Source organism: Felis catus, chromosome C1 (genome assembly GCF_018350175.1).
Source record: "Felis catus isolate Fca126 chromosome C1, F.catus_Fca126_mat1.0, whole genome shotgun sequence".
NCBI lineage: Eukaryota > Metazoa > Chordata > Mammalia > Carnivora > Felidae > Felis > Felis catus.
The window spans coordinates 105020157-105042733 of NC_058375.1; the positions used below are offsets into that span (position 1 = coordinate 105020157).

General features: G+C 49.3%; 3 protein-coding genes across 13 annotated transcripts; 2 read left to right on the forward strand and 1 right to left on the reverse strand.

Moving 5' to 3' along the window:
* The first annotated feature begins 3465 nt into the window (after positions 1-3465).
* On the forward strand, positions 3466-11327 carry CA14 (carbonic anhydrase 14). Of its 8 annotated transcripts, none has more exons than XM_045033457.1 (12): positions 3468-4107; positions 4352-4452; positions 6480-6500; positions 7371-7550; positions 7923-8065; positions 8339-8434; positions 8527-8680; positions 8843-9000; positions 9333-9453; positions 9693-9713; positions 9831-9915; positions 10035-11327. In XM_045033457.1, exons 2-12 carry the CDS (start codon positions 4398-4400, stop codon positions 10096-10098), a joined length of 1098 nt encoding a protein of 365 aa, XP_044889392.1. In that variant the 5' UTR covers positions 3468-4107; positions 4352-4397; the 3' UTR covers positions 10099-11327. The 8 variants fall into 8 exon arrangements, 7 of the variants coding, with proteins under 7 accessions (XP_044889394.1, XP_044889392.1, XP_019693329.2 ...); XM_019837770.3 differs by having other exon boundaries at positions 3468-4050; XR_006583019.1 differs by having other exon boundaries at positions 3467-4452; positions 8527-8613.
* Positions 11328-11350: 23 nt separating this feature from the next.
* APH1A (aph-1 homolog A, gamma-secretase subunit) lies at positions 11351-14536 on the reverse strand. Its single transcript, XM_003990565.6, has 7 exons — positions 14189-14536; positions 13432-13602; positions 13181-13254; positions 12824-12946; positions 12543-12670; positions 12012-12135; positions 11351-11674 (listed from the first exon to the last, which is right to left on the reverse strand). Exons 1-7 carry the CDS (start codon positions 14299-14301, stop codon positions 11610-11612), a joined length of 798 nt encoding a protein of 265 aa, XP_003990614.1. The 5' UTR covers positions 14302-14536; the 3' UTR covers positions 11351-11609.
* A 146-nt stretch (positions 14537-14682) lies between these two features.
* On the forward strand, positions 14683-22458 carry CC1H1orf54 (chromosome C1 C1orf54 homolog). Of its 4 annotated transcripts, none has more exons than XM_045033461.1 (8): positions 14692-16196; positions 16313-16434; positions 16835-16899; positions 18116-18199; positions 18637-18695; positions 19094-19207; positions 21574-21672; positions 22370-22458. In XM_045033461.1, the coding sequence occupies exons 3-7, from the start codon at positions 16854-16856 to the stop codon at positions 21667-21669; spliced, it is 399 nt and encodes a 132-aa protein (XP_044889396.1). In that variant the 5' UTR covers positions 14692-16196; positions 16313-16434; positions 16835-16853; the 3' UTR covers positions 21670-21672; positions 22370-22458. The 4 variants fall into 4 exon arrangements, with proteins under 4 accessions (XP_044889397.1, XP_044889396.1, XP_044889395.1 ...); XM_006935076.5 differs by having other exon boundaries at positions 14786-16196; positions 21571-21672; XM_045033462.1 differs by lacking the exon at positions 21574-21672 and having other exon boundaries at positions 14683-16196.
* Positions 22459-22577: the final 119 nt, after the last annotated feature.

The window sequence follows — 22577 nt, forward strand, 5'->3', positions numbered from 1 at the left end:
GAACCCCCTACTACATCCCCTCCTCCAGTTGGTATAGGGTATTGATTCTCAAGTGTGGTGCCTCAGACCACCAGCATCACCTGAGGACCTGCTGTAAATGCAATTCTCTGGACATACTCTAGACCCACAGAATCAGAAACTATGGGAGGGAGGCCCAGAAATCTTTATTTCTCACCAAGCTTTCCAGGTGATTCTGATGCACACTGAGGTTTGAGGACCAGTGGCATTGCAGAAAGTCCAATGGGGCCTGTGCCCTTGCTCTGGTTCAGCTTAGCTGTTGTGTCTAACCATGAGAGAATCCCTAAACCCCTGGAAACTCTGTCTTCACAGGATATAACAAGGGAGTTGGAATGATGCCTGAGAACCCTTCTGGTCTAAAATTCTGTGACTACCAAAGACAGAAAGAAAGTAAACAAATGTTCCAATGACTAGATTATTCATTTGGTCAGCAAATACCAGGCAGTGATGTGGGCATGGAATCAACGCAGGACACAAAATTACTCCTTTTTCATTACAGTTGCGAGATTTGAGACTACAAACTTACCTGTCTTCCGTTTACAATAGTCTCATAGTGCATTTGTCATGCAGTGTAAACTGGAAAACTAAGAAAATGATCCAGAGTTCTGATCAACCCTCCCCCAAATTACTTTGATTCTAATTCCTTTTTTTTTTTTTCACTTTGACTTTAATTCTTGAAAGCACTAATATGTTAGGAGACAAGCGTGTGATAATAAATGTGATTATCAAATTAGAATACCTCTGGGTCTACATTACTTCATGGTACAAGGTTGCTTGCTCTTTTAGAAAACCGAATTCCATCTAATTCTGTCTCCTCATTGATTCCTTCTTCTTGGTAATTAGTCATCACCTGTATGCTTGACTAAGTTCCTGGGTTGGTCGTTCTCTTTTCCTTTTGATCTGTCTCCCTCCCACATTGAACTGTAAGGTGTTTTAGACTATTTAGGACATTTGTGGATTTTAAATGTCCAAATGTCCTTTTCATGTATGTTTGTATTTATTTATTTAATTTATTTATAGAGAGCATGAGGAAGAGGGGCAGTGGGAGAGAGAGAGAGAGAGCTCGACCAACTGAGCCGCTTAGGCACCCCTAAATATCCTTTTTAAAAGGACCTCTTAATGGGGCACCTGGCTATCTCAGGTCAGGAAAGCATGCGACTCTTGATTTCGGGGGTCATAAATTTGAGACCAAGTAGGGTGTAGAGATTATTTAAATTTAAAAAATAATAAAATTTAAAGGACCTTTTAAGAAAAAACAAACCAAAAAGTCACCACGCTTGGACACTTGATTCTCTGACCTGTTTACATTTCGCTGCTTTTGAAAGGACAGGAGATGGCGCCAGAAGGCAGTGGCATGCGTTAGATTTAGCCCACCCCACCGCTTCCCCGGGTGAGGAATGAGCTGGAGAGAGAAGTGGGAATTAAAGGTGTCAGAGTTTAGTAGCTACTGAGGTGAAGGGAATGCGGGGTGGGGTGGATTTTGTTTTGTTTTAACATAAGGGTCCTCTTGACACTTACTCCAAATTAGCTTAGTGACAACAGAAATATCCATAGTACAGCCAAAGATCAAAATAAAGGCAAGTCCCTGGAGGACGGTGTTTGCCTAGAAAACAAGGCCTTTGGGGCGCCTGGGTGGCGCAGTCGGTTAAGCGTCCCACTTCAGCCAGGTCACGATCTCGCGGTCCGTGAGTTCGAGCCCCGCGTCGGGCTCTGGGCTGATGGCTCAGAGCCTGGAGCCTGTTTCTGATTCTGTGTCTCCCTCTCTCTCTGCCCCTCCCCCGTTCATGCTCTGTCTCTCTCTGTCCCAAAAATAAATAAATGTCAAAAAAAAAAAATTAAAAAAAAAAAAAAAGAAAACAAGGCCTTTGTCTATGTGGGAAGCACAAGAGCCTGGAAAGGCTGCTCACTCAAGTCGGAAGGTGCTGATTTGGGACTAAGACGTTTTTGTGAAACAATGTTTATTTCTGTAGGCAAAATCCCAAATCCCCCCAAGCAGTGAAACACTTCCCTGAAGCAATCACACACCCATTTTAAATTAAAATTTTTTAAATGAGGGGCACCTGGATGGCTCAGTCAGTTAAGTGTCCGACTTTGGCTCAGGGCATGATCTCAGGGTTCATGAGTTCGAGCCCCGCATCAGGCTCGTTGCTGCCAGCTCGAGCGCACTTCAGATTCTCTGTCCCCCCCCCTCTCTGCCCCTGCTCTGCTCGCATGCTCTCTCTCAAAATATAAAGATGTAAAAACATGCTTTTAATAAAAAAAATTCATAAGACAACCAGGAGGTGGCGCAGGGCAAGACACACCACCGGCCTTGGGAGGCTGAATCACGCTGGAAGGGAACTCTGTCCTGGCAGAGGTCATTCTGTCTAGGCCTGTTCTTTCCTACCACGCAGTAGATGTCTCTGCTTTTCTTCTTTTTTCTGTTCCTCTATGTTAACTATCTTGATTCCCAGGAAGTCTAGCTTATACTTTACGCTTTTTCTTCTTCTTAGAGGAAATGAGTGGGGCTTTGGGGGAACCTCAAAACGTAAAACGCTCCTGTGAGGGAAAAATAATTGAGGGTGATGAGAAAATTCAAAGGAAATGACATCTGCAAAACAGTTTTGCTTTGCAGATCAATCACAGGGGACAGAAAGGCACGTGGCTCCTGCCTCGGCAGGCTCTGATGATCCAGCACATGCATTATTCTGATCGTTTGGCTCTTATCCTGCTCCCTTATTTAGTTCCTGCTCCCTTTGTTTTGGCTTTTTCTTGCTCCTTGGCAGGAGCGATGAAAGCAGAGGGAGTTCAAATGGGTGCATCCTCAGAGCTGGGGACTCTGGTGAAGGGCATGGAGGAGAAAGAGGTGTGAGTGTCTGGCTCGAAATTATCTCCGCGTTTCACATTCTCTAATGAGGGATTTAGGATGTACATTCCAATCGGGATTTCCAGTCCCATGAGGAAACAAGCACCAGCCCACATTCCTGAGACCCAGCAGCCTCTGTGCTCTACTCATCCAGCTCCCCTGTGGCAGATTTCACTCAGTCCCACAAGTCCTGCCACAGCCCTTTGTTGGGCTGGAGGGAAGACCCTGGGCCCCTCTTCCAACTAGATCACATGGTTTCTCTCTGCTCCCTCCCCTCCCTTTCTCTGGAGTCTTTTTTTTTTTTTTTTAGGGTGGTAATGATTGTTTCTGAGGTCTCCCCACCTCTCCTCCTGCCCTGGCCTCCCTGCCAGGGGTCAGTGTCCTCTTCAATGACAAAAGCCGTCCTAGATCTGGGCTCCCTGGGGAGGGAGGTGGCTGGGTCTGGCAGTTGGAGCCGCTGTCTCTCCATGGTGCTGCTGCAGCCCCTCCCCCGCTGGGCACACAAATGGGCTTTATACAGCAAACAAAACCACCCCCCCACCCGGCCACACAGGCACGTGGACCCATGCCTCACCGTGGGAAGGGGGTGGTGACAGGCACAAGAGAAAGAGATCGCTCCAAACAAGTTCTCTTGCCTCAGTTCTCTTCTTTATTTTCCACAAGCCAGGTTTTAGCCCTTGACTTCCTACCCTCCACCTGCACTCTGAGTCCCCAACTCCTTCTGGTCACCTATCTCCAAACTCTGGACTCAGCTCAAATTCTGCAGGGGACTGGGAACAGGTCTTCCCACCCTGCCCTATGCCACCCAGGGAGCCGCTCCTCGGAGAAGCCAGATGGGAAATGAGAACCCAGGGTCCCCCTGAGGGGGCTGGATTGGACCCCCAAGCCCTCCTTCCAAGCCCCAGCCCACTCCAGGGGACACCTATCTGGACAGTGCCCATAAGAAGAGCAGAGGAAGGAAGAGCTCACCCCAGCTGGGCTCCTGAGCCAGGGCCAGGGCTCCCGTGAAGCCACTACCCGCTCCAGCTCCGAGCAGGGCCATCCTGCATGCCTAATCGGCTATTTAAGGAGCTGTTCGCCAGCAACCCGGCAGCACCCCCCCACCACGTACACCCGTCCAGAGCCACCTTAAAAGCGGGAGGCAATTGTGAAGTCGCTGGCCAGCAAGTGGAGTGAAGACTGTAGAGGTAGATTTAAAAAAGAGAGGCGGCGAGAGATTTGTCCTGGGGACCCAAAACCCTACGGTACCCTACTGAAAACCAAATCCCCTGGAAGCCCACAGAGACCCAGAGAACGCAAGCAAAAAAGAGATAAATACATCCAGCTCAGCTCCAAGAAACTCCTCTCTCTCTCTGTCCCTCCCCACTTCCTTCTCTCTCCCTCCCTTCCTCCCTCTCCCTTTCTCTCTCTCTCTCTCTCTCTCTCTCTCTCTCTCTCTGTTTCTACCTCTCTCTCCCTCTCCCCCCCACCTTTCTCTGCCAACCCTAGCCCTCTAGTCCCCAAACTCCCAGTACCTGCTTCTTCTGGGGATACCATGTTGTTCTTCACTCTCCTGCTGGAGGTGATTTGGATCCTGGCTGCAGATGGGGGTAGGTACATCTGGATGTCTGTGTGTCTGTCTGTGCTGGTGTCCACGTGCCGCCAGGCTCGCTTAATGGGGGAAGGGAAGAAATGTAAAAGGAAGCCTAAGGGGCTAGTATAATAGGCTCGGGATGGGGGGAAGCGAGAGGAATGGGGAGAAGGGCACTTTCCATCTCCCCCCTTTGCCTGTACAGCCCTGCAGTTAGTGGGGATGGGGGGGAAGGGTTGGGGAGCTAGCTGGGGAGCAGAATGTATACACACATTGCGCGAATCTCCTTACAGGCTACGGATTCTCTCCGGAGCTCTTTGCCCCGCTGCCCTAGTCCCAGGCAACCCTCCTGGCCTCATCTATTTCAGAACTCCCCCAATTAGGGAGCCAAGGAGGCAGAGAGTGAAAAGATAAAGGACTGATGGAGGTTGGGGGCATATCTCTACACTTCCTCATTAACTCAGATGCTTATCCCCAACTATGAACCTCATGGCCAATGTCCCCTCCTGATTCTATGGGGTGACTGGTTTCCCAGTTTCTCCCTGAAAGCAGTAGCAATAATAAAGGCTGTTGACCCTTTACAGTTTGCAAAGGACTTTCAGAGGCTCCCAGGAGATGAGAGGACTTTTGGGAGAACAGGCCTAGGTGCTTCCAAGAGTGTCCTCAGGATCCCTACCCCTCATTTTTGTGTTTGCTTTGCCGTATGCCTATGCTATGTATGCCTACCTCAGTATCCAGGACATAGTAGGTGTGTAATTAAGATCCCTTGGAAGAGGGGGGGGGGGGAGTGTCTAGAGAGCAGAAGGAAAATGCAGGGAGGGTGACAGGGTGAGGAGCCAGCCAAAAGGAGGGTTGGAAAGTGCATCTGAGGGAAAGAAATAAATAGGGAAAAGGAAAAAGAGGTGAAGAATTAGCAAGTTGAGGATTTGGTGGGAGGGGAAGGGCAAGGCTACTGGCCCAGCACAGAACCAGGGAATTCAAGTTGTCTGAGTGTCCCAAGGAGCTGGTGAGACGTTGCTTTCCACCCTTCCTTGGGCTGCTTTTCGGAGTTGTCTGAACCAAGGGATGGGCCAGAATGAGAGTCCGAGGATGAGATCAAGGATATCTCAGAAGTCTGAAGAATTTAAGGGGATAAGAGAGAGAGAGAAAGGAATTTAGAATTTTTTTCCAGAGTTTGAATTTGAAGTAGCAATTTAATAATGCAGAGAAAACCTGAAGGAAGGCCTTCTGTCTCCCCTTGAAGCGGTTTGGTCCTGGGTGAGGCTGGACCATCAGACCCCCAGCCTTTCAGCCTGAGACAGGATTGCAGGAGAGCCTGGCATGTGACCCAGCTGGCAGCTCTCTTTTCCACATACAATGCTTCGTTTTCAGTCTGTCTCTGCCAGCCTGGCTGCCTGTGCCCACCCACCACCCTCAGTGTGGCCTGGACCCTGCCCTGACTCCTGCCTTCCCTAGCTAGCCATCTAGGGATCTAGGGAGCAGAGGCTCCTGGCAATGGGGAAAGTTTCCTTCAGAGCTACCGGGACCAAAGGAAGAACTTGAATGTTATTTCACAGCCAAGGGCCTCAACGTGTGCAATGCTTCAAAGCAAATGAATAATGTCCCTTCTCCCCTCAGTAGCAGCACCCCCACCCCCAACAACTGCAACCTTTTTTCCCCTCCCCTTGTTCTAGTCCCTTGCCTCCAAGCCCTCTGTCCACACCCTCACCTCACCCCAATCTTCTAAGCGTGGGACTGGCTTGGCCCAGGCTCAGAAAAGTGAGGGTGGGGGCAGGGTGCCCATTCGGGTCCAGGTTAATTTTAGGCTCTGGGCTCGATCTACGTGTTTCTCCTCTCCCTGCACTCAGCACGCACCCTTACAGCCCGGCTGGTGATTTTAAATAGGCCCCCCGACCTTTCCACCGAGGTGTCGGGTTTCAGGGCTTCCTCTGGGAAGTGCTCCGGGCGGAGGGCGGAGAAAGAGCGGCGGGAGGTGGGGAGGGAGGGGAGCGGGGAGGACGCGGCCCCGGCTGAGCGGTCTGCAGCCCCGCTTTCTCTGCCTTGCAGGTCAGCACTGGACATATGAGGGTGAGAGCAGAGCCCAAAGCCCACCGCCATCCCTTTCACACTGGGACCTCTTCACCTGCCAGGAAGACTTATGTCGAGTGTGTGGGGAGTTTGTTCCCTTTAGTTTCTCAGCCCAGCTCCTCCCTCCCGAGCCCCCACCCCCACCCCCGGCCCTTGTTTTCCGGGTCGGACTCCCAGACCCGATTCTAACTGCCGGATCCCGTACCTCCTGATTCAGAAAGGCTGGGAAACCGGGTAGGGAAAGGAACACTGAGCCTAGCTGCCAATTTACTTCCTGGCTCTCTTTCCGACCTCATTGATCCTACCTGCATCTGAAATTGGGACAGAGCCTGAGGTCAGGGGTGAGGAAGAGGCTGGCAGCATAGTTTGTGACCCTGGTGGAGGTGGATTTCATCCCTTTGAACTTCTGACTAACGACTGAATTCCAGAGTCAAATGCAAGGTCCAGTGTGAGAGCAAGAAATGAATTGTGGGAAGTCAACCGAAAGAATGGTATCCCCACTTATTAGGGGCCCCCACGGAGACTTGCTCTTTCGAGGATCATTTTATTTCCCGGGCCATCCTGTTTCTGCTCTAGCCCCACCTCTCCAGGCACGCAGGCTTTCCATCCACCCCCTTTTCCTCCCATTCAGCTTTCTGGTCCCCAAACTGCTGGTAAGTAAAAGCCACCGCTCTCCACCTATCAGGAGAGCTGGGGAGTCATCACAGCCTGGGGGCAGGGGAAGCGTGCTGCAGCCTCAAGTCTAGCAGGGACTCCTGCCTCACCTAGCCTTGCACAACTGGCTAGGTTGCCTGGGTTGGTAGGGGAGGGTTCCAGAAGGGTGGCTGGGGCTTGGAGAGCAGGACAAATGTCTCTGGTAATCCCCACCAGGCCCACATGGTCAAGACCATTGGCCAGCCTCTTACCCTGAGTGTGGAAGCAATGCCCAGTCCCCCATCAATATCCAGACAGACAGTGTGACTTTTGACCCTGAGCTGCCCACTCTGCAGCCCCATGGATATGACCAGCCTGGCACTGAGCCCTTGGACCTGCACAATAATGGCCACACAGGTAAAAACCCAGGCTCCAAGGAGGTGTAAACTCCAGTTCCAATCTTAGGAGTCAGGAGAAAGATGCATTCTAACTTCCAAATTCTTAGAAGGCTTCATCTATAAATTTGGAGATGTGACAATGGTGATGAGATTCCTACAGCCTCATCAAGGGTGGGGAGTGAATGTCTACATTCAAGCTCTAAGGACGGATTGGTATCATAGCATGAATTGGATCCTCATTGAAAAAGGGGGACATATGCTAGAAAAGCAGAACTAGGTGCTACTGGGGGACGGAGGCAGAAAAGGCTGGCCAGGTCTCCCAAGGAGCAGTGGCAATGGGAATGTGTCCGCATTCCTCCACCAACCCTGACCTTCTCTCTTTTCCTCACAGTGCAACTCTCTCTACCCCCTACCATGTATCTGGAGGGATTTCCCCGAAAATATGTAGCTGCCCAGCTCCACCTGCACTGGGGTGAGACAGGATCCCTGGGGGGATCAGAGCACCAGATCAACAGTGAAGCCACAGCTGCAGAGGTACCGGGGAACAAAGCTTGGGCTAGGACACAGGGACAGGCATGGTCGGTGCCCAGGAAAGGAAGGATCTGGAAACTGGGAAAAGTCATACTTGGGGGATAAGGCCAACCTTTGTGGGAAAGTTTTAGGGCATACTGGAGGTGGTGGTGGTGGTGGTGGTGGTGGTGGTGGTGGTGGTGGTGGTGGTGGCAGCAGCGGCGGCCAGGGTCAAAGCCTTTAGGAAGGGGTAGTGGAGAAACATTAAGTGATTTAATTCCCTTTCCCCCCCCTCAGCTCCACATTGTACATTATGATTCAGATTCCTATGGCAGCTTGAGTGAGGCCGCTCCAATGCCTCAGGGCCTGGCTGTCTTGGGCATTCTCATTGAGGTGAGTGGCCCTCAGTCTCCCCCAGGGCTGTCTCCACTCCCTCTGCACCCCTCAGTCCTATTCTGCCCATGTCTGTTGCTCTCCCTCCCTAGGCTAGTCAGCAACCCACTGTGACCATTTGTTCTGTATGTGAACGTCTTACTCCAAATGTGGACCTATTCCAAACTCTCCCTTTCCAGGTGGGTGAGACTAAGAATCCAGCTTATGAACACATTCTGAGTCACTTGCATGAAATTAGGAATAAAGGTGAGCCTGTGAGATTAGACTTCAGGGACACTTCCCCAAAAAGGCCAGCAAGGCCTGGGATGACAGTGAGTTAGGAACCAGGGGGTGTCACCTCTGGGAGCCCTATCTAGGTAAGCTGGGGGCCATCGAGGAGGAGAGCAGTCCTAGCCTGTTCTCCTCCAGATCAGAAGACCTCAGTGCCTCCCTTCAACGTGGGAGAGCTGCTCCCCCAGCGGCTGGACCAGTACTTCCGCTACAACGGCTCACTCACCACCCCACCCTGCTACCAGAGTGTGCTCTGGACAGTATTCAACCGAAAGGCTCAGATTTCCATGGGACAGGTGAGTGGTGAAGAGGTGAGGCAGGGGGCGCCTGGGTGGCTCAGTCGGTTTAAGTGTCCAACTTCGGCTCAGGTCATGATCTTGCGGTTTGTGAGTTTGAGCCCCGCGTCAGGCTCTGTGCTGACAGCTCAGAGCCTGGAGCCTGCTTCAGAGTCTGTGTCTCCCTCTCCCTCTGCTGCTCCCCTGCTCACGCTGACTCTCTCAATAATAAATAAACGTTAAAAAAAAAAAAAAAAGGTGAGGCAGCAGAGACCTAGTGGTAACCTCAGACCCTCTCCCACTCCCCAAAGTGAGTGACACTTCTCCCCTAATCCCACTCTTCTGCTCCTCAGCTGGAAGAGCTTCAGGAGACATTGTTCTCCACAGAAGAGGAGCCCTCGAGGCCCCTGGTACGGAACTACCGAGCCCCCCAGCCTCTCAATCAGCGGACAGTCTTTACTTCTTTCATCCAAGGTGACTATACAGGGCTTGGAAAGGAGATGGGAAACTGGGGGACTCCATGCCAAGAACTTAGGAGTCCCTGGGAACAAAAGGAAGGATAGGAGGGGAAGCAGTTTCTAGGACTTGCTTAGACTGGGAATGCTTCTACCCCTGAGTGCCAGGTGATCTCCCCGGCAAATAGAGGTAGAGTGCTGTTCCCCACTGGGATGGGGAGCTCAGGTCACACTGACCCAAGTCTTCTTCCCTTACAGTGGGATCCGTGTATACCACAGGTAAGCCGGCCCCGCCCAGGTATGAAGAGAGGGAGGCCTGCTCCACAAAGAGGGAGGGAAAGGCTCAGTTATCTGTGGGAGTTCTAGAATGAATGACACTTTCCATCTTCCTCCCAGGCGAAATGCTGAGTCTAGGAGTGGGAATCTTGGTCTGCTGTCTCTGCCTTCTGCTGGCTGTTTATTTCATCGCTAGAAAGATTCGGTGAGGTCCTACTTTCCATTCCTTCCGTCCTTTCTTTTCTACCGAAAAGCACTCTATTCCACCTCTAATCTGTTTCACCTAGGACACTAGTCATTTCCATCAACTATTCCCCCTTCCAGGAAGAAGAGGCTAGGAAACCGGAAAAGCGTGGTCTTCACCTCAGCACGAGCCACAGAGGCATAGACTCCTTCTCGGACATCATGGATGCCTTCCCCTCATGCCAATCAGGGAGCTTCTAAAATGAGGGGCAGGGACTGGCCAGAAAATACTGTAGAAGTAGTGGGCAGACACCCCTCCTTCCTCCAGACAGCCCCTCCCGAGAGGCATGGACAGGCTCTCATTCAAGGAGTAACAGCAGAGCCCACGGCCTCTCAAATCATATAGATCAGGACCATCCCCACATTGACAACGCAGAGGGCAAATTGTGTTTATTAGCAGGGGAAGTTGGGGATGTGCCCCAAAGTCCTCTATCCCCTTGCCTTTATGTCCCTTTCCCTACATGTCGTGCAGATTCTCCCCTTAGGAAAAAGAGTTGCTGCTGTTGGGGTTATATTTTTTTGCTCAATATATCTGGAAATTAAAGTTTCTAACCCCACCCCTGGCCTTACCTTTGGGGCTCTTGAGAGGAGTTCCTTAATCCCTCAGGTGGCAGAGGTGTGCAAAGGACAGGGGAAAAGAAGCAGGGGTGAAAAACTCTTTTTACCCCAGTCCTGCGAAGGGAGGTCCACTTCTGGAAAATGCTTAACCCAAAGTTTCTGACATATGAGACCATCAGCCCAGGTTTTTACCCTTGTACCAAAGCCATGCTGGAGGGGATCAGAGGTTGCCAGGGTGGGAAAGACGTTGGGTAAGAGATGTGGGAGGGCAGAAATCTCAATTAACATGTTATCCCCTCCCTTAAAAGCCAAGTTCCCCCACAATTATAAATTCCTTATTTTATTAGTCAAAATCACAATCACCTTGATTAAAAGGATGGGATGTGCCATCCTCAGCAGAAAATGATACAGTTCATAGAAAACCTCCCCACCCCCCCCTCCACACCCCAATTAAAAACTAGAAAAAAATCTGCCCTCCTTCCCTGTGATGTCATGGTAGTCTGACTTCTCCAGGGGCATTGCCGCTCCGGAGTGGGCCAGCTCACCGCAGCACCCTCCACTTCACCTTGGGGAGGGGAGGGATGCTGGTGGTCTAGGAGGTGAAAACATTAGTTCCAGTAATACCAGTTCCCCAAACATGCACTTCCTTCCTTTCCCCCAAGGCCCGTGACCAAAGGGAAAGGTGGATAGATAAGCCCAGCCATGAAGAGTAATTTGAGGAGAGAAAATATAGTCCAAAGAGGTTAGAAGAATTCCAACTCACCTCCTCCCTCCCCACTCAAAAAACAAAACAAAACAAAACAAAACAAAACAAAACAAAAAACAAAAAAAAAAAAAAAGGCAGTTTGGGGTCTTTATCACATCAAAAATGGTTCCCCTCAGACCTGAGAAAAAGACCAAGATGCCCAGTCTGGGGAGGAGGTACTGGGAAACTTAGAGCTCATCTACCCTTGAGCCTCCGTTAATCTCATCTCCACAGCAACAGCTAAGCTAGGTCCCTTTTCTTGGCAACCTGCACTGTCCAGAACTGGAGATGGAGAAATACAGGGCGAGGAGATCAGGAGGGCACCCCAGGCCTAGGGGCCCCCCCAGGTTCCCTCAGTCCTCGGGTGGGATGCGCAGGGCAGAATACACCATCACCCGACTGTCCTCCTGCCGTCGGCCTGCAGAGGGGAAGGGGGGTGAGTCTTGCGCAGGGTGAGAGCAGAGCACTGACACATGGGGAGTCCTGGACAACAAGGGGGTCCCCAGATGGTGGGGATAAGTGCAGATTCAAACCCACCAGTCACTGACTGGCTGAACCCAGGCTGCTCCTGGTAAAGCCTAGAGACTAAAGGTCACAAGTGGACAAAGCAAAACCCTGAAGGTGGTGGGATAGACCGACGAGGAGGAGACAGAGAATGGTGGGTAAAGGACCCGGGCTAGGGCTGGGCTCAGTCATGGGCAGTGGGCAGGTAGGTGGGATCTGTCAGGCGATCAGTCCAGGTAGTCAGTCCTTACACGAGAGGCTGCGCTGGATACTTCGGAGGGACCCTCCAGCTGTGATGAAGGCCCAAAGCCCCATGGAAACAGTGACTGCATAGATGGGCAGCAGGCTGGCCTCATACCAGGGATTCAGGAATGTCTAGGGATGGAGATAAGAGTAGAAATGAGTTTAGCTTCTCTCTCTGCCTAATCCCCAAACTCTCTACATGCCTTTGACCCAAACCTCCCCGCAGGTAGCTCACCCAAATCCCCTGATCCTTCCCTTCAGAGCACCAATATTTTGTGGTTGAGGACTTTTGATTTTCAGCTCCCTCAGAGGTTTCTGCCCTCTTGCTCACCTCCGGCCATTCGTATTACAGTTTGACTAATCCATTCAAACTCCCAGAGGATACCCAGGGCAGGTTATACAATTGATGCTGAGAAACACTAACCTTTCTGCCTCCTCCCTAGATATGTTTTAACATGTTAAGAAGTGAGAATAGATCTCCCTTCCATCCTGCTGACCATTAAATATTTTTCTAACTCAGGCCCCTGTCCCCAACTCACCAGTCCCGAGGTCAGTAGGTGACTCCCGACTACCAGGCCCAAAGCCCAGTACCGTCTCCTCTCACAGGCATCAAAGAACACAACTCCCCAAAAGGTATGGAGCAGGATAATGGCTGCTGTCAGAAAGGCTGCAGGGAGGGAGATGGGAATGAGATACATGCCTCATCTGCTCCCAGCCTCCTGAGATGTTGAGCCAAAGAAGTCTCCCAGGGAGGACCAATAAATCAGATCGGGGCCAGGGATGGATGGGGCATGAAGGCAAGGCAGAAAGCAGATCTTACCTGAAGTCAGGAAGTAATAGGGTGAGTCTCCATGGATCCCAACCACACCTGGCCCAAGTGCATCAGCCAAAATATTGATAACAGAGAAGACACCACTGATGATACCGAAGGAAAGACCAGAAACTGGGGGGAAGGAGGGTCTCATCAATGTCAGAGATCGCTGTAGCCTGATTACCAGTGATCTCGCCCCATTCCCAGTCACAATTCCCCCACATCTACTCTCCCTCCAGACCACCTCTCCTTGGAAGTCAGGGATGAAGGGGAAAAAAGCAGCCCCTTGGAACATGTGCATGTTTTGACTTCCCTGGGAGAGGGGGGTGTCCAACCCCCTCCTCCAGTCCCTCTCCCTTGGCTCACCATAGGCCATCTGGCGGATGGAGATGGGTGATCTTCCGTCCTCACTCAGCGATGCTAACCCCTCATCTGCCTTCCTGGGGTGGGGTGGGGTAGGGTGGGGTAGGGGAAACATGAGGAAAGGCAGGAATGCTCCTTTCCCTCTGACATCCTCCCTTAGTGCCTCCTCTTCCAAACCACCACCCAGGGGCTGCCCCACTTCTCAGAGTGCAATCATCTGCCCTTCTCCCCTCTGGACCATCCCATCTTCTTACTTAAGCAGCTTGTAGTAGGCAAAGCGGAACACCTCCTGTAGAAGGACAGAGACCGCAGCACCAAAAATCAGGAGGCCATACTGGAGCCGGGCATCTGACCTGTCGGTCACATGGACCAAGATGAACCAGACCACAGAGGCCAAGAGCAGGGAGACCAGCCAGAAAAATGCCCTGAGGAAAGACAAGGGCAATCAGACAGGCCAGGGTAGGGAGAGCCAGAGAAATCAAGGAGGAGAACCAATCAAGGCTGCAGCATGTAAAGTGGAAGTTAGACTTCCGGATGGTCTGGAAGACTGGGAGGAGACAGGATAGGTGTCTCCACCAAGGGAGTCTTGTAGGGATCCGGACGCAGGGGAAGGGATAGAAATCTGACTAATGAGTCTTCAGAGCGATGAGAACCAGAATGTACGCGCACAGTAGTAGGGAGAGGGATCCATTCCTGGATCCTCCTTCAGGCCGGCGGAGGTCAGCACACCCCCCTCACGAGTCTTGGCCTTGGGCCTTCTCTGACGTCGCCGGGAGGAGTATAGGAGGAATCTGTGCGATCCCTGGAAGGCGGAAACCAACTGCGGGAAAGGGCAAATCATCTAGACCCCTGACTCGACCCTTTCCAATCTTCACTGCCGACTTGTCTCCCCCAACTCAGGCTCCCAAGCTTGCCCAGCCCCTTCCGGATCTCTTTCTCTCTTTCTTTCTCTCTCTCTCTCTCTCTCTCTCTCTCTGGCGCCCTCCCGCGTCTTCCCGACCCCCTACTCACCCCGCCACCAGGATGATGACGCGAAGAGGGTCCCCAGCGACAGTGATCAAGAAAAGCGCAAAGGCCGGGCCGAAAGCGACGAAAGTGCATCCGAAAAATACTGCGGCCCCCATGGCTGGGCAGCTGGGGGTGGGGTGGAGGCCTGGCCAAGAGGGGTGGACGGGGGCAGCACGTCAGCTAAGGAGTCTGCTTGGGGTGGCGACGCGACCCCGTGAGGGGCGCGGTGCAATGTCACCCCCGGACCCCAGGGAAGGGGAGGGGGGACACCGAAACCCCCGATACAGGTCCGCGCGACTTCCTCTACGGAAGCCGAGGAGGGAACAAACCCCTGCCGCAGCACCATGGCCACCTCCCATCCAATCCCCACCCCCCGAAGGCCAATGAAGACTCGGAGGGGGCGGAGCTGCGGGGGCGGGGACGAGGCAGCACAACCTGCCGGGAGTTGTAGTCCTCCTGCCCTACTAAGCCTTCGACTTCGGTCCTGGGAGTGGCTTGAGCTGGTCAAAGGAGGGAGTGGGCCGGGACTGGCCCGGCTTCCTGGGTCCCATTGGACCTTGGCTGCGGCTTCCTTTCGTTATTTTGTGGGGAAGGGTGGTAGCAATTCTGCGTCTTCTTGAAGAGCTGCAGAGTGGGGGAGGGGAAGATCCTGTTGGAACCTAAAGGACAAATACAAAGAAAGCACAGGATAGAGGGTGCAGGGAGATAGGGACGGGTATTGTTCTTACTTGAATGAGAGGAAATGGGCTTGAGCTACTGCCTAAGAGATGAAGGTTAGTCTTAAAAGTAAGAGCTCTTTGAACAGACGAGTATAGGAAACATGCAATTCAGTGAGTATACCGCTAATGACGCTTTCATCTGTAATGACCAGAGAGTAGGAAAGACGAAGAGGAGCCTGGAGAGCAATGTTAGGAAGGAGGTCAGATGGGATTCGGTGTTAAGATTCAGAGTTAAGACTGTTTGTAAAAAGCAATTAGAGCTATGGGGTTGAAGAAAAACGACAAGCACCCCCGCCCCCCAAGTCACACAGTTCCTTTTAGGTCATACTTCCTCTATTTATTTCTGAAAATGAACTTCAGTGGTGTCTTTTCCTCAGGCCAGGGGAAGGCACAGGGGTTGTGTGTATTAGAGTGAAAGAAAATTAAAGTAGGAGAGGAGGGTATTGTAACCTCATTTGGATGGGGGTAGGGCCAGTCTTTAGGGAGGAACGTTTAGGCAAAAGAGTACCAGGATGGAAAAGTGAGGGGATCTGGAATATTGTTTTTGAGAGACTAATCAAAGTACAAAGAAAACAACTATAGAAATTGTTCGAAGAGAATCGGGCTTCCTTTCCTTACTGGAAGTGATTTATGAGTTAATGCATATGGGTACATCCACAGAAGCGTTTTACATTTTTTTCCAGGAAATTCTAGAAAGGAGCTGAAGGAATAGATTGTATAGATTTACATGGAAAATCATCATCATCAAGCAAATCCTCCCCCGCAAAAGGTTAAGATGGTGGAAACATGCTGGCCAGTGCTCAAAACTCCAGTGTGTCTTGCTTCCGAGGCTAGCAGGCCGAGTCAGGAGAAGAGATACCAGAATACAAGTCTTCTCATCTCTCCTTTGAGCTATTCGCACAGCATTTCTAAGTGCTAAGAGCAAACACCAAACCTCTCTTGTCCACAGGTGGTTCCACAGAGACTTTCATAGTGCCTGGCTTGTAGTAGATGTTAAATAGATATCTATTAACTTCCTTTTAAACAACATAACTATTCTTATTCCCTCGCCAGTGACCTCTGAATTGCCTATCAGATTGGGCCTAGCATATATGTTACTAAATGCTTCTGAGTTGAACTGAATGAAAATGGGAAATATAAAAGCAGAGAGAAGGGCGAGATGAACTCTATCCCTATGGATAGAATGAAGGGGGCATAGCAAGTGGGGAGGGGGGGCATCTATTCGAGGAAAGAGGCTGTTTCCTCCCTTCTTCCATCCTGTATCCAGAAAGTGGAGAAAGACATGAAGTGAGGTCAGTACTTGCCATAGAGGAAATAACTAGCCTTGGCTGAGAGATTTTTATCAGAAGTACTGCAGCAGGTGCTTTGGGTATCAGACAATGATGTTAGTATTGCTCTTGTATTTCAGAGTCCAAGACAGGCAGAAGAGAGGACATTTTTGCAGTCTAGAAAAAAGTGCTCATCGGTTCCTCTAAAATTTTGACTGTGAAGAAAGAGATTGTGAATAAGCCTGGACTCTAGATAGTGATGGTAAGTTAGGGACCGTGAAAGGGAGGGTGAGCTTTTTGTGAGGACTAGGAGGGAGTCCTCTTCTTCAGAGGGGAAGCTTCTAGATAGGCACGGGTTTTGGGTTTTGGTCTGGCTTTTGGTTTGTCTGCTTGCTTGCTTTGGTAGTGTCAGCGGAGTCCTGAATGGATCTAATCTAGGACTGGGGAAGCTCAGTGAACACGTTCACATCAAAATCCACTTTGCCTCTCTCTTAATCTGGGCAGCTCTCTGGCTGACCGGTAGCAACCATTGATCTAGTCAGTCGGCAACTGGGCGGGGAATTCTACGCCCTGGGGAAAAGAGTTGCAGCAGCTTTGGAGGAGGGCAGGAGGCGGGGGAAGTTTGGTGAGAAACGCTGTAATTTCCTTTTTTACTTTCACAGCAATAGTGCAGAATCCAGAATGGATGTCCTCTTTGTAGCCATCCTTGCTGTGCCACTTATCTTGGGTAAGTTCACTCTCTCTCCCTAAGCTTTTGGGCCAGATCTTATATCATAAGTGGGGTGGGAGAAAAGAAAAATGAGGAGTGGATGAGAGGTGCAATTTAATGGGGAGTAATAACACTCGTTTGTGCCAGAGTCCAGTGTTGGGGCGGGGTGGGGTGGGGGGTGGGGGGAATCTGGAAAGTAGAGCCAGAAGAAGGGGAGGAAAACAGAGTCCTGTCAGAGACAGCTGATGAAGATGGAACCCTTGACACAGGGAGTCCCCACCAAGAGTCACGTCAGCTGTCTATCACCGCAGAGTTGGACAAGAGGGAGAGGGATTACAGTGAGGGTGGAGGAGAGAGGTGGGCTCTTGGAAGGCGGGGCACTCTGATACTAGTGAGGGAAGCTGGGGGATCTTCCTTCCCAGAGGGTTGGAGAAAACCCCTTGTATTAGTAAGGACACAGAAGTAGGGGGTGGCCTTTATGGTAGTGGAGAACTGGCTTCCCCTCAGGGACAGACTCCCAAAAGTAGCTTGGCTCCTTCCCTCCTTTGTTCCCAGTCTGCCAGGTACTCTCATTGTTTCCTTTTCCTCCAGATTTGTGTGTCATTGCCTGGGATTCAGGGAGAGCATTCAAGGAGCATAGGGAAGTGTTTAGTAGGAGGCCTGGAGACCTAATCATGTCAAAGCCACATATTTTTAGTCCTAGGAAGGAAGAAAAACTAATGTAGATGGGTCATTTAGTCCAGCTGACTCATTTGAAAAAAGCGATGGTTAGTGGCTTCTTCAGGGCTATTCCATTAGTCTGCAGCGAATCGGGAACTAAAACCCGAGTCCAAAAGCCTAAAGATGTATGTCTCCGTTCTGTGTGAGAAGATATCTCACAGATCGAATATGGTCTGCAGCATTCTCCAGAAGAGATTTGGAGTTCTTCATTTCTGGTATCTCTGCTTCCTACCTTTTTCAGCTTTAGGTCTTATTTTGGGTTTACAGAGTGTGAAGAGACACATTTTCTCTCTAGGAGTTCCTAAATTGAAAGGGCACAGAGTCACAAGCCTCAGCACAGATATGGAGCCCCAAAGACTGAGAAGGGTTTAGAGGTACAGGGGCAGTGAGATAGTAAGGCCTTGGAGGGGAGGCAGAAAGCAAAGACATTGATAGAGCTGAGATCAACTTCAGGTGTCCTTCTTTTGCTAAGGAGTTCCAGATGCCCCTTGACCTCTAGTCCTTGTCCCCGTAGGACAAGAATATGGGGATGAAGAAGGACTAGAAGAGGATGATTATTATCAGGTGGTCTATTATTATACAGTCACCCCCAATTATGGTGAGTATGTATGCGTCTCTGATCCCCAGTAGGATGGATAGAGGTTTTGGGGATCCTTAGTTCTGAGACTTTGCCTTTCTCTTTGCAATTGGAACAACTAGATCAGAGGAAATTTGGCTATGAGCAAAGACCTTATCAAGGCTTGTGGCGTTATTTCTCAAGCCAGTGATTTTCAATTCTTTGGAAATGGGTTGAAACAATTTAAAAATTTTCAAATTTGTAAATTATTTTGGATACCAGATTGAAAATATAAATTCAGACACACTCACAAACATTTTTAACATTAAAGTTCGTTAGAATTAGATTACACCAGTAAATGTTACAACTTGAGCAAGTTGAAGTATTCGGAGCAATTTCTTCCTCTTTCCATTTCTAGACCTACTGCTACCTTTTTCCTTTGTCACTACTGATTTTTTTCTACTCCCCCCCCCCCCCAGATGACTTTGGTGCAAATTTCACTGTTGATTACTCCATATTTGAATCAGAAGACAGACTGGTGAGTGACCTCTACATCTAAAAGCATCAGAATAGGTAACAGTTAAAAAGAAAGTGGGCAATGTTGAACTGTAAATGATTAGCAAAAATAAAAATGAGTTAGGTGAAATGAAACTAGGTAGTGGGCCCAAAGCAGATTTGTTAACCACAGGTGGGGAGAATAAAGCCAGAACTTAGTAGGTTTGCTAAGACATTGAGAGGGAGGGGCAGTCCTTGAGTCAAGAGAATTGGTGAATGGAAATGGGTACATAATCCATGCAAACAATAAAGTGGGGAGGACTCCTGAGCTTAAGTCTTGGGCAGTGGGGCGTGCAGGAGACAAGGCTTCTAAATAGAGAATCTATGAGGATGTTGGATGGAGGCAATGATAACTCTGTTTCTTGATCCTACTGAGAGCAGAACAGGTTGGATAAAGAGGTAAGGGAAGGAGCGGAAACTACTACCATTAGTCACGAAACAGAACTTACAGACCATCAGGAGCCTGAAACATTGAAACCAATGACAATGGAACCAGTAAGTGGATTGGGGATGGCAGGGTGGTGGGGGGAGGGTATGAGACATCTCCTAGCCCAGGACAGATCCCAGGGCTGGATACATAGAACAGGGGGAGGGCTGGAATAATAGGCTTGGGGGGGGGGGGTGGTGAGGAACCAAATAACTAGTACACCAGTGCAGGTGCCCAGCTCAGCTTGGCCATCATACCTTTTGCTGAGATTCAATACTAACCTTGTATTCAGAAAACTGGGAAGATTTGGTGCAGTTAAATTTTAGTTCAGTGATACTTAACGTGTATGAAACCTATGACTAAAGCTGTGAAGGATGCCGCTGCTGCTGCTGATGAAAAAGAAATCTATGATGTTGTTATTGCCCTGAAAGTATTTATAAAACTCAAGTTTACACTTGCAAAACATTTCAAACAAAATGAAAATGTTTGTAACACTGTTAAATTACATATAAATTTGAGAGCATAGGCAAATTTGAGGCAAGTGTTTTAGGCAGTAGAAGGACAGAGATCAGTACGAGCTGGAGTTGCCTGGAAGACTTTTAGGAGGTGACTATGCTTCAGATACACTTCGAAGGATAGGTGAGATTTTGATTGGTGGTTAAGTTGTGAAAGTATGAAAACAATTAGAGGGAAGAATAGAGAATGAAAGAGCCGAAGGGGTGAGGGGATGGAGCAACCATGCATGTCTAGTGGGTAGAGTATGATTGAAGGAGAAGGTATACGGGAAGGTACAGTGGGAAATTAAGAAAAAACAATTTAATTTACAAGGCTCCTAATATTTGCTTGGTAATTTCACATAGGGCAAGATAGGGCTGAATTACAGGAGAATCTGAAGTGTCAGGCTGAAGTTTGGACTTACAAGCCATGGGGAGCCTCGTAAGTTTTTCAGTGTAGTAAAGATACAGTGAAAATGGTATTTAAAAAAAATTTTTTAATGTTTATTTATTTTTGAGACAGAGAGAGAGCATGAACGGGGGAGGCTCAGAGAGAGGGAGACACAGAATCTGAAACAGGCTCCAGGCTCTGAGCTGTCAGCACAGAGCCTGACGCGGGGCTCGAACTCAGGGACCGCGAAACCATGACCTGAGCCGAAGTCGGCCGCTTAACTGACTGAGCCACCCAGGCGCCCCTGAAAATGGTATTTTAGAAAAACTATTTGTCTGGTTGTATGCAGGATGCAGTGGAGTGGGGAGAAATGCATGAGACTTGCATCATTCCAGAAACAATCCATTAAAGGTTTGGACTAGGGAAGTAGCATTTTGAATGGAGAGGAGAAAAATAAGAAATATTTTGAAGAAAGTGCCTTGCTTCAGTGATAATTTCAGATGAGCAATAAATGAGGAGAATGTTGAAATAAGTTTCAAATATGTATGTCTGCAAAAATGACTGACCAAAATGGGACCTGTGGAAGGAAGGTCAGAGTGGTTTAGGACTGAAGTTATAAATTTGGTATTGGACAAGCTGAATTTATGGTGACAGCCCTATGAGGGTGTCCTAAAGGTAGCTGAACTAGGTCAGAGCTACAGTCCTAAGTGCAAAGCCACATTTACGGAAGTAGATGAGCTCAACAGAGCCAGTACACAGAAAACCAAAAGGCCAATGAATGTGCCTATAGCTAGTAGAAAGAGGACAAGGAATCAACCGAGAAACTGTGGAAGTGACTGGAGAGGCAGATAGCCAAGTTTGTATTTTAGAATCTAGAAGATTTAATTTAATATAATCAATACAAAGCTACCAAGAGGCCAGAGAAAAGGAGGTCACCGGTAACCCCAAAGAAGAAAGTTTTAATTGAGTGGTTAAGCAAAAGGTTTTTGTGGAGTTAGAGAGGGAGTACATTGTGAAGAAGGGGAGGGAGAGTATAGGCCAATCATTTGAGAAATCTGATAATGAAAAAAGAGAAGCAAAGCTAAAAAGGGCAACAGGACCAAAGTGCAGCCTGAATATAATTGACCACAGATGGGAGGAATCAGTAGGAATGGAAAGCTGATTGATGACAAGGACGAAGAAATATTTTAAAGTATATGGTAGGCTCCATTTAGAGTGTAAACTCTTTGAAGAAAGGGGTCAGATCTTAATCACATTTACATCCCCCCTATAGCACCTAGCACATTGACTAACACAGTGTCAAGCCCATAACAGATAAAAATGTGCATTCTTGAAGTGAGTTGAAGCTCCCTGGTATGGTCAGGAGGCTGAAAGGCACAGAGGAAAGGACTCCTTATGGTAATGGGGAGGAGAGATGGATCCTTCTGTAAGCTCAGAGGAAAGGAAGACTGAGGTTGGTGTAAAGAGATGGCTATCCTTTCAGAGGGGGAGGGGGATGGTAGGAAGGATGACACTGGCCTACCGTGGGGGGATGTCTGTATTTTAGCAGAGTCCAGATCTGAACGATGCTGTATCCAGTCTGCAGAGTCCTGTTCCCCTCCTCCTGTCCTGGGCCCTCGTTCAGGGGGGGATGTATTTCATGTAGAAGGTGAGAGTGCAGCCACTGGCCTTGGGGGAATCAGTGAACTAATTTTTTTTTACCAGTATCTCTGGCTAATGTTTCCAGCCTGGTCAGTTCTCAGCTACTTAAAAGGAAGAAGGATCTCGTTTAGAAAAATCTTATCTAATTTCAAAGAGGTTTAGGAAATGTTGAGGCAGAGACTTTTCAAACAAGAGTCGTTACTTTTTCTGAACTGGGAGGACTTCAGCACCTTGTACAGCAGAAGCAGATGAAATAGAGAAAAAAACCTCTCCAGATTTCCAGTCTGCCTTGAGGAATCAAAGCTGGTTCCAGCCAGGTGGTTCAAGATATGGCGGTTGCCAGAGGGCATAATGGGAGGGGCCTTACAACCTGGCAGAGTCTAGAGGCAAAGTTCAGAGGCTGTAGGGGTGGTGGTTGGTTCCCTAAAGTAGAGCACAGATGGTGGAGACAAAAGGAGGGAAAAGAGGCCTGTACTATAGGGAAGGAATTTAAAATTGGGATTCTAAATAATGGGGGGTGTGTGTGAAGAGATTTAGCAGAGTAAGGAGTGAGCAAGGGAGGGGACACATCTTCCAGGAGACGTCAGGGGGAAATCTAGCTTGGAATCTGAAATATGGGGAGTTTTCTTAGAGGTGGGGGGCCCGGAGGGGCGCTTCCTCAGCCACCTGAGCCTGGTGTTTTTCCCTTTCTTTGCTTTTTTTAGGAAAAAGAAGGCTGCTACAAATCTTTGGATGGGGATTTGGGAAGAGGAATTTGGAAGATAAATAAATGAAATAATCTGGTTACTCTCTACTCCCTGAGAGGCTCTGTTCTAAACTCACAACACTAAAGAGAGCACCAGGATATGGGGGGTAGGAAGGGTAGATTAGAAAGGGTGTCAGCTGGCAAAAGAATGAGAGGGAATAATTAGG

What these genes read in the sequence shown, in the direction of transcription:
- CA14 (XM_045033456.1), top strand. Translation starts at nt 4,398, where the DNA reads ATGTTGTTCTTCACTCTCCTGCTGGAGGTGATTTGGATCCTGGCTGCA. An exon ending in GATCCTGGCTGCAGATGGGG is followed by an intron (nt 4,453 to 6,479) that starts GTAGGTACATCT and finishes TCTGCCTTGCAG; the next exon opens with GTCAGCACTGGACATATGAG. An exon ending in TTCATCGCTAGAAAGATTCG is followed by an intron (nt 9,916 to 10,034) that starts GTGAGGTCCTAC and finishes TCCCCCTTCCAG; the next exon opens with GAAGAAGAGGCTAGGAAACC.
- APH1A (XM_003990565.6), bottom strand. Translation starts at nt 14,301, where the DNA reads ATGGGGGCCGCAGTATTTTTCGGATGCACTTTCGTCGCTTTCGGCCCG. An exon ending in GCCTACTACAAGCTGCTTAA is followed by an intron (nt 13,255 to 13,431) that starts GTAAGAAGATGG and finishes ACCCCACCCCAG; the next exon opens with GAAGGCAGATGAGGGGTTAG. An exon ending in CTATTACTTCCTGACTTCAG is followed by an intron (nt 12,671 to 12,823) that starts GTAAGATCTGCT and finishes CCCTCCCTGCAG; the next exon opens with CCTTTCTGACAGCAGCCATT.
- CC1H1orf54 (XM_045033460.1), top strand. Translation starts at nt 16,854, where the DNA reads ATGGATGTCCTCTTTGTAGCCATCCTTGCTGTGCCACTTATCTTGG. An exon ending in TACAGTCACCCCCAATTATG is followed by an intron (nt 18,200 to 18,636) that starts GTGAGTATGTAT and finishes CCCCCCCCCCAG; the next exon opens with ATGACTTTGGTGCAAATTTC. An exon ending in TTGAATCAGAAGACAGACTG is followed by an intron (nt 18,696 to 19,093) that starts GTGAGTGACCTC and finishes TACTGAGAGCAG; the next exon opens with AACAGGTTGGATAAAGAGGT.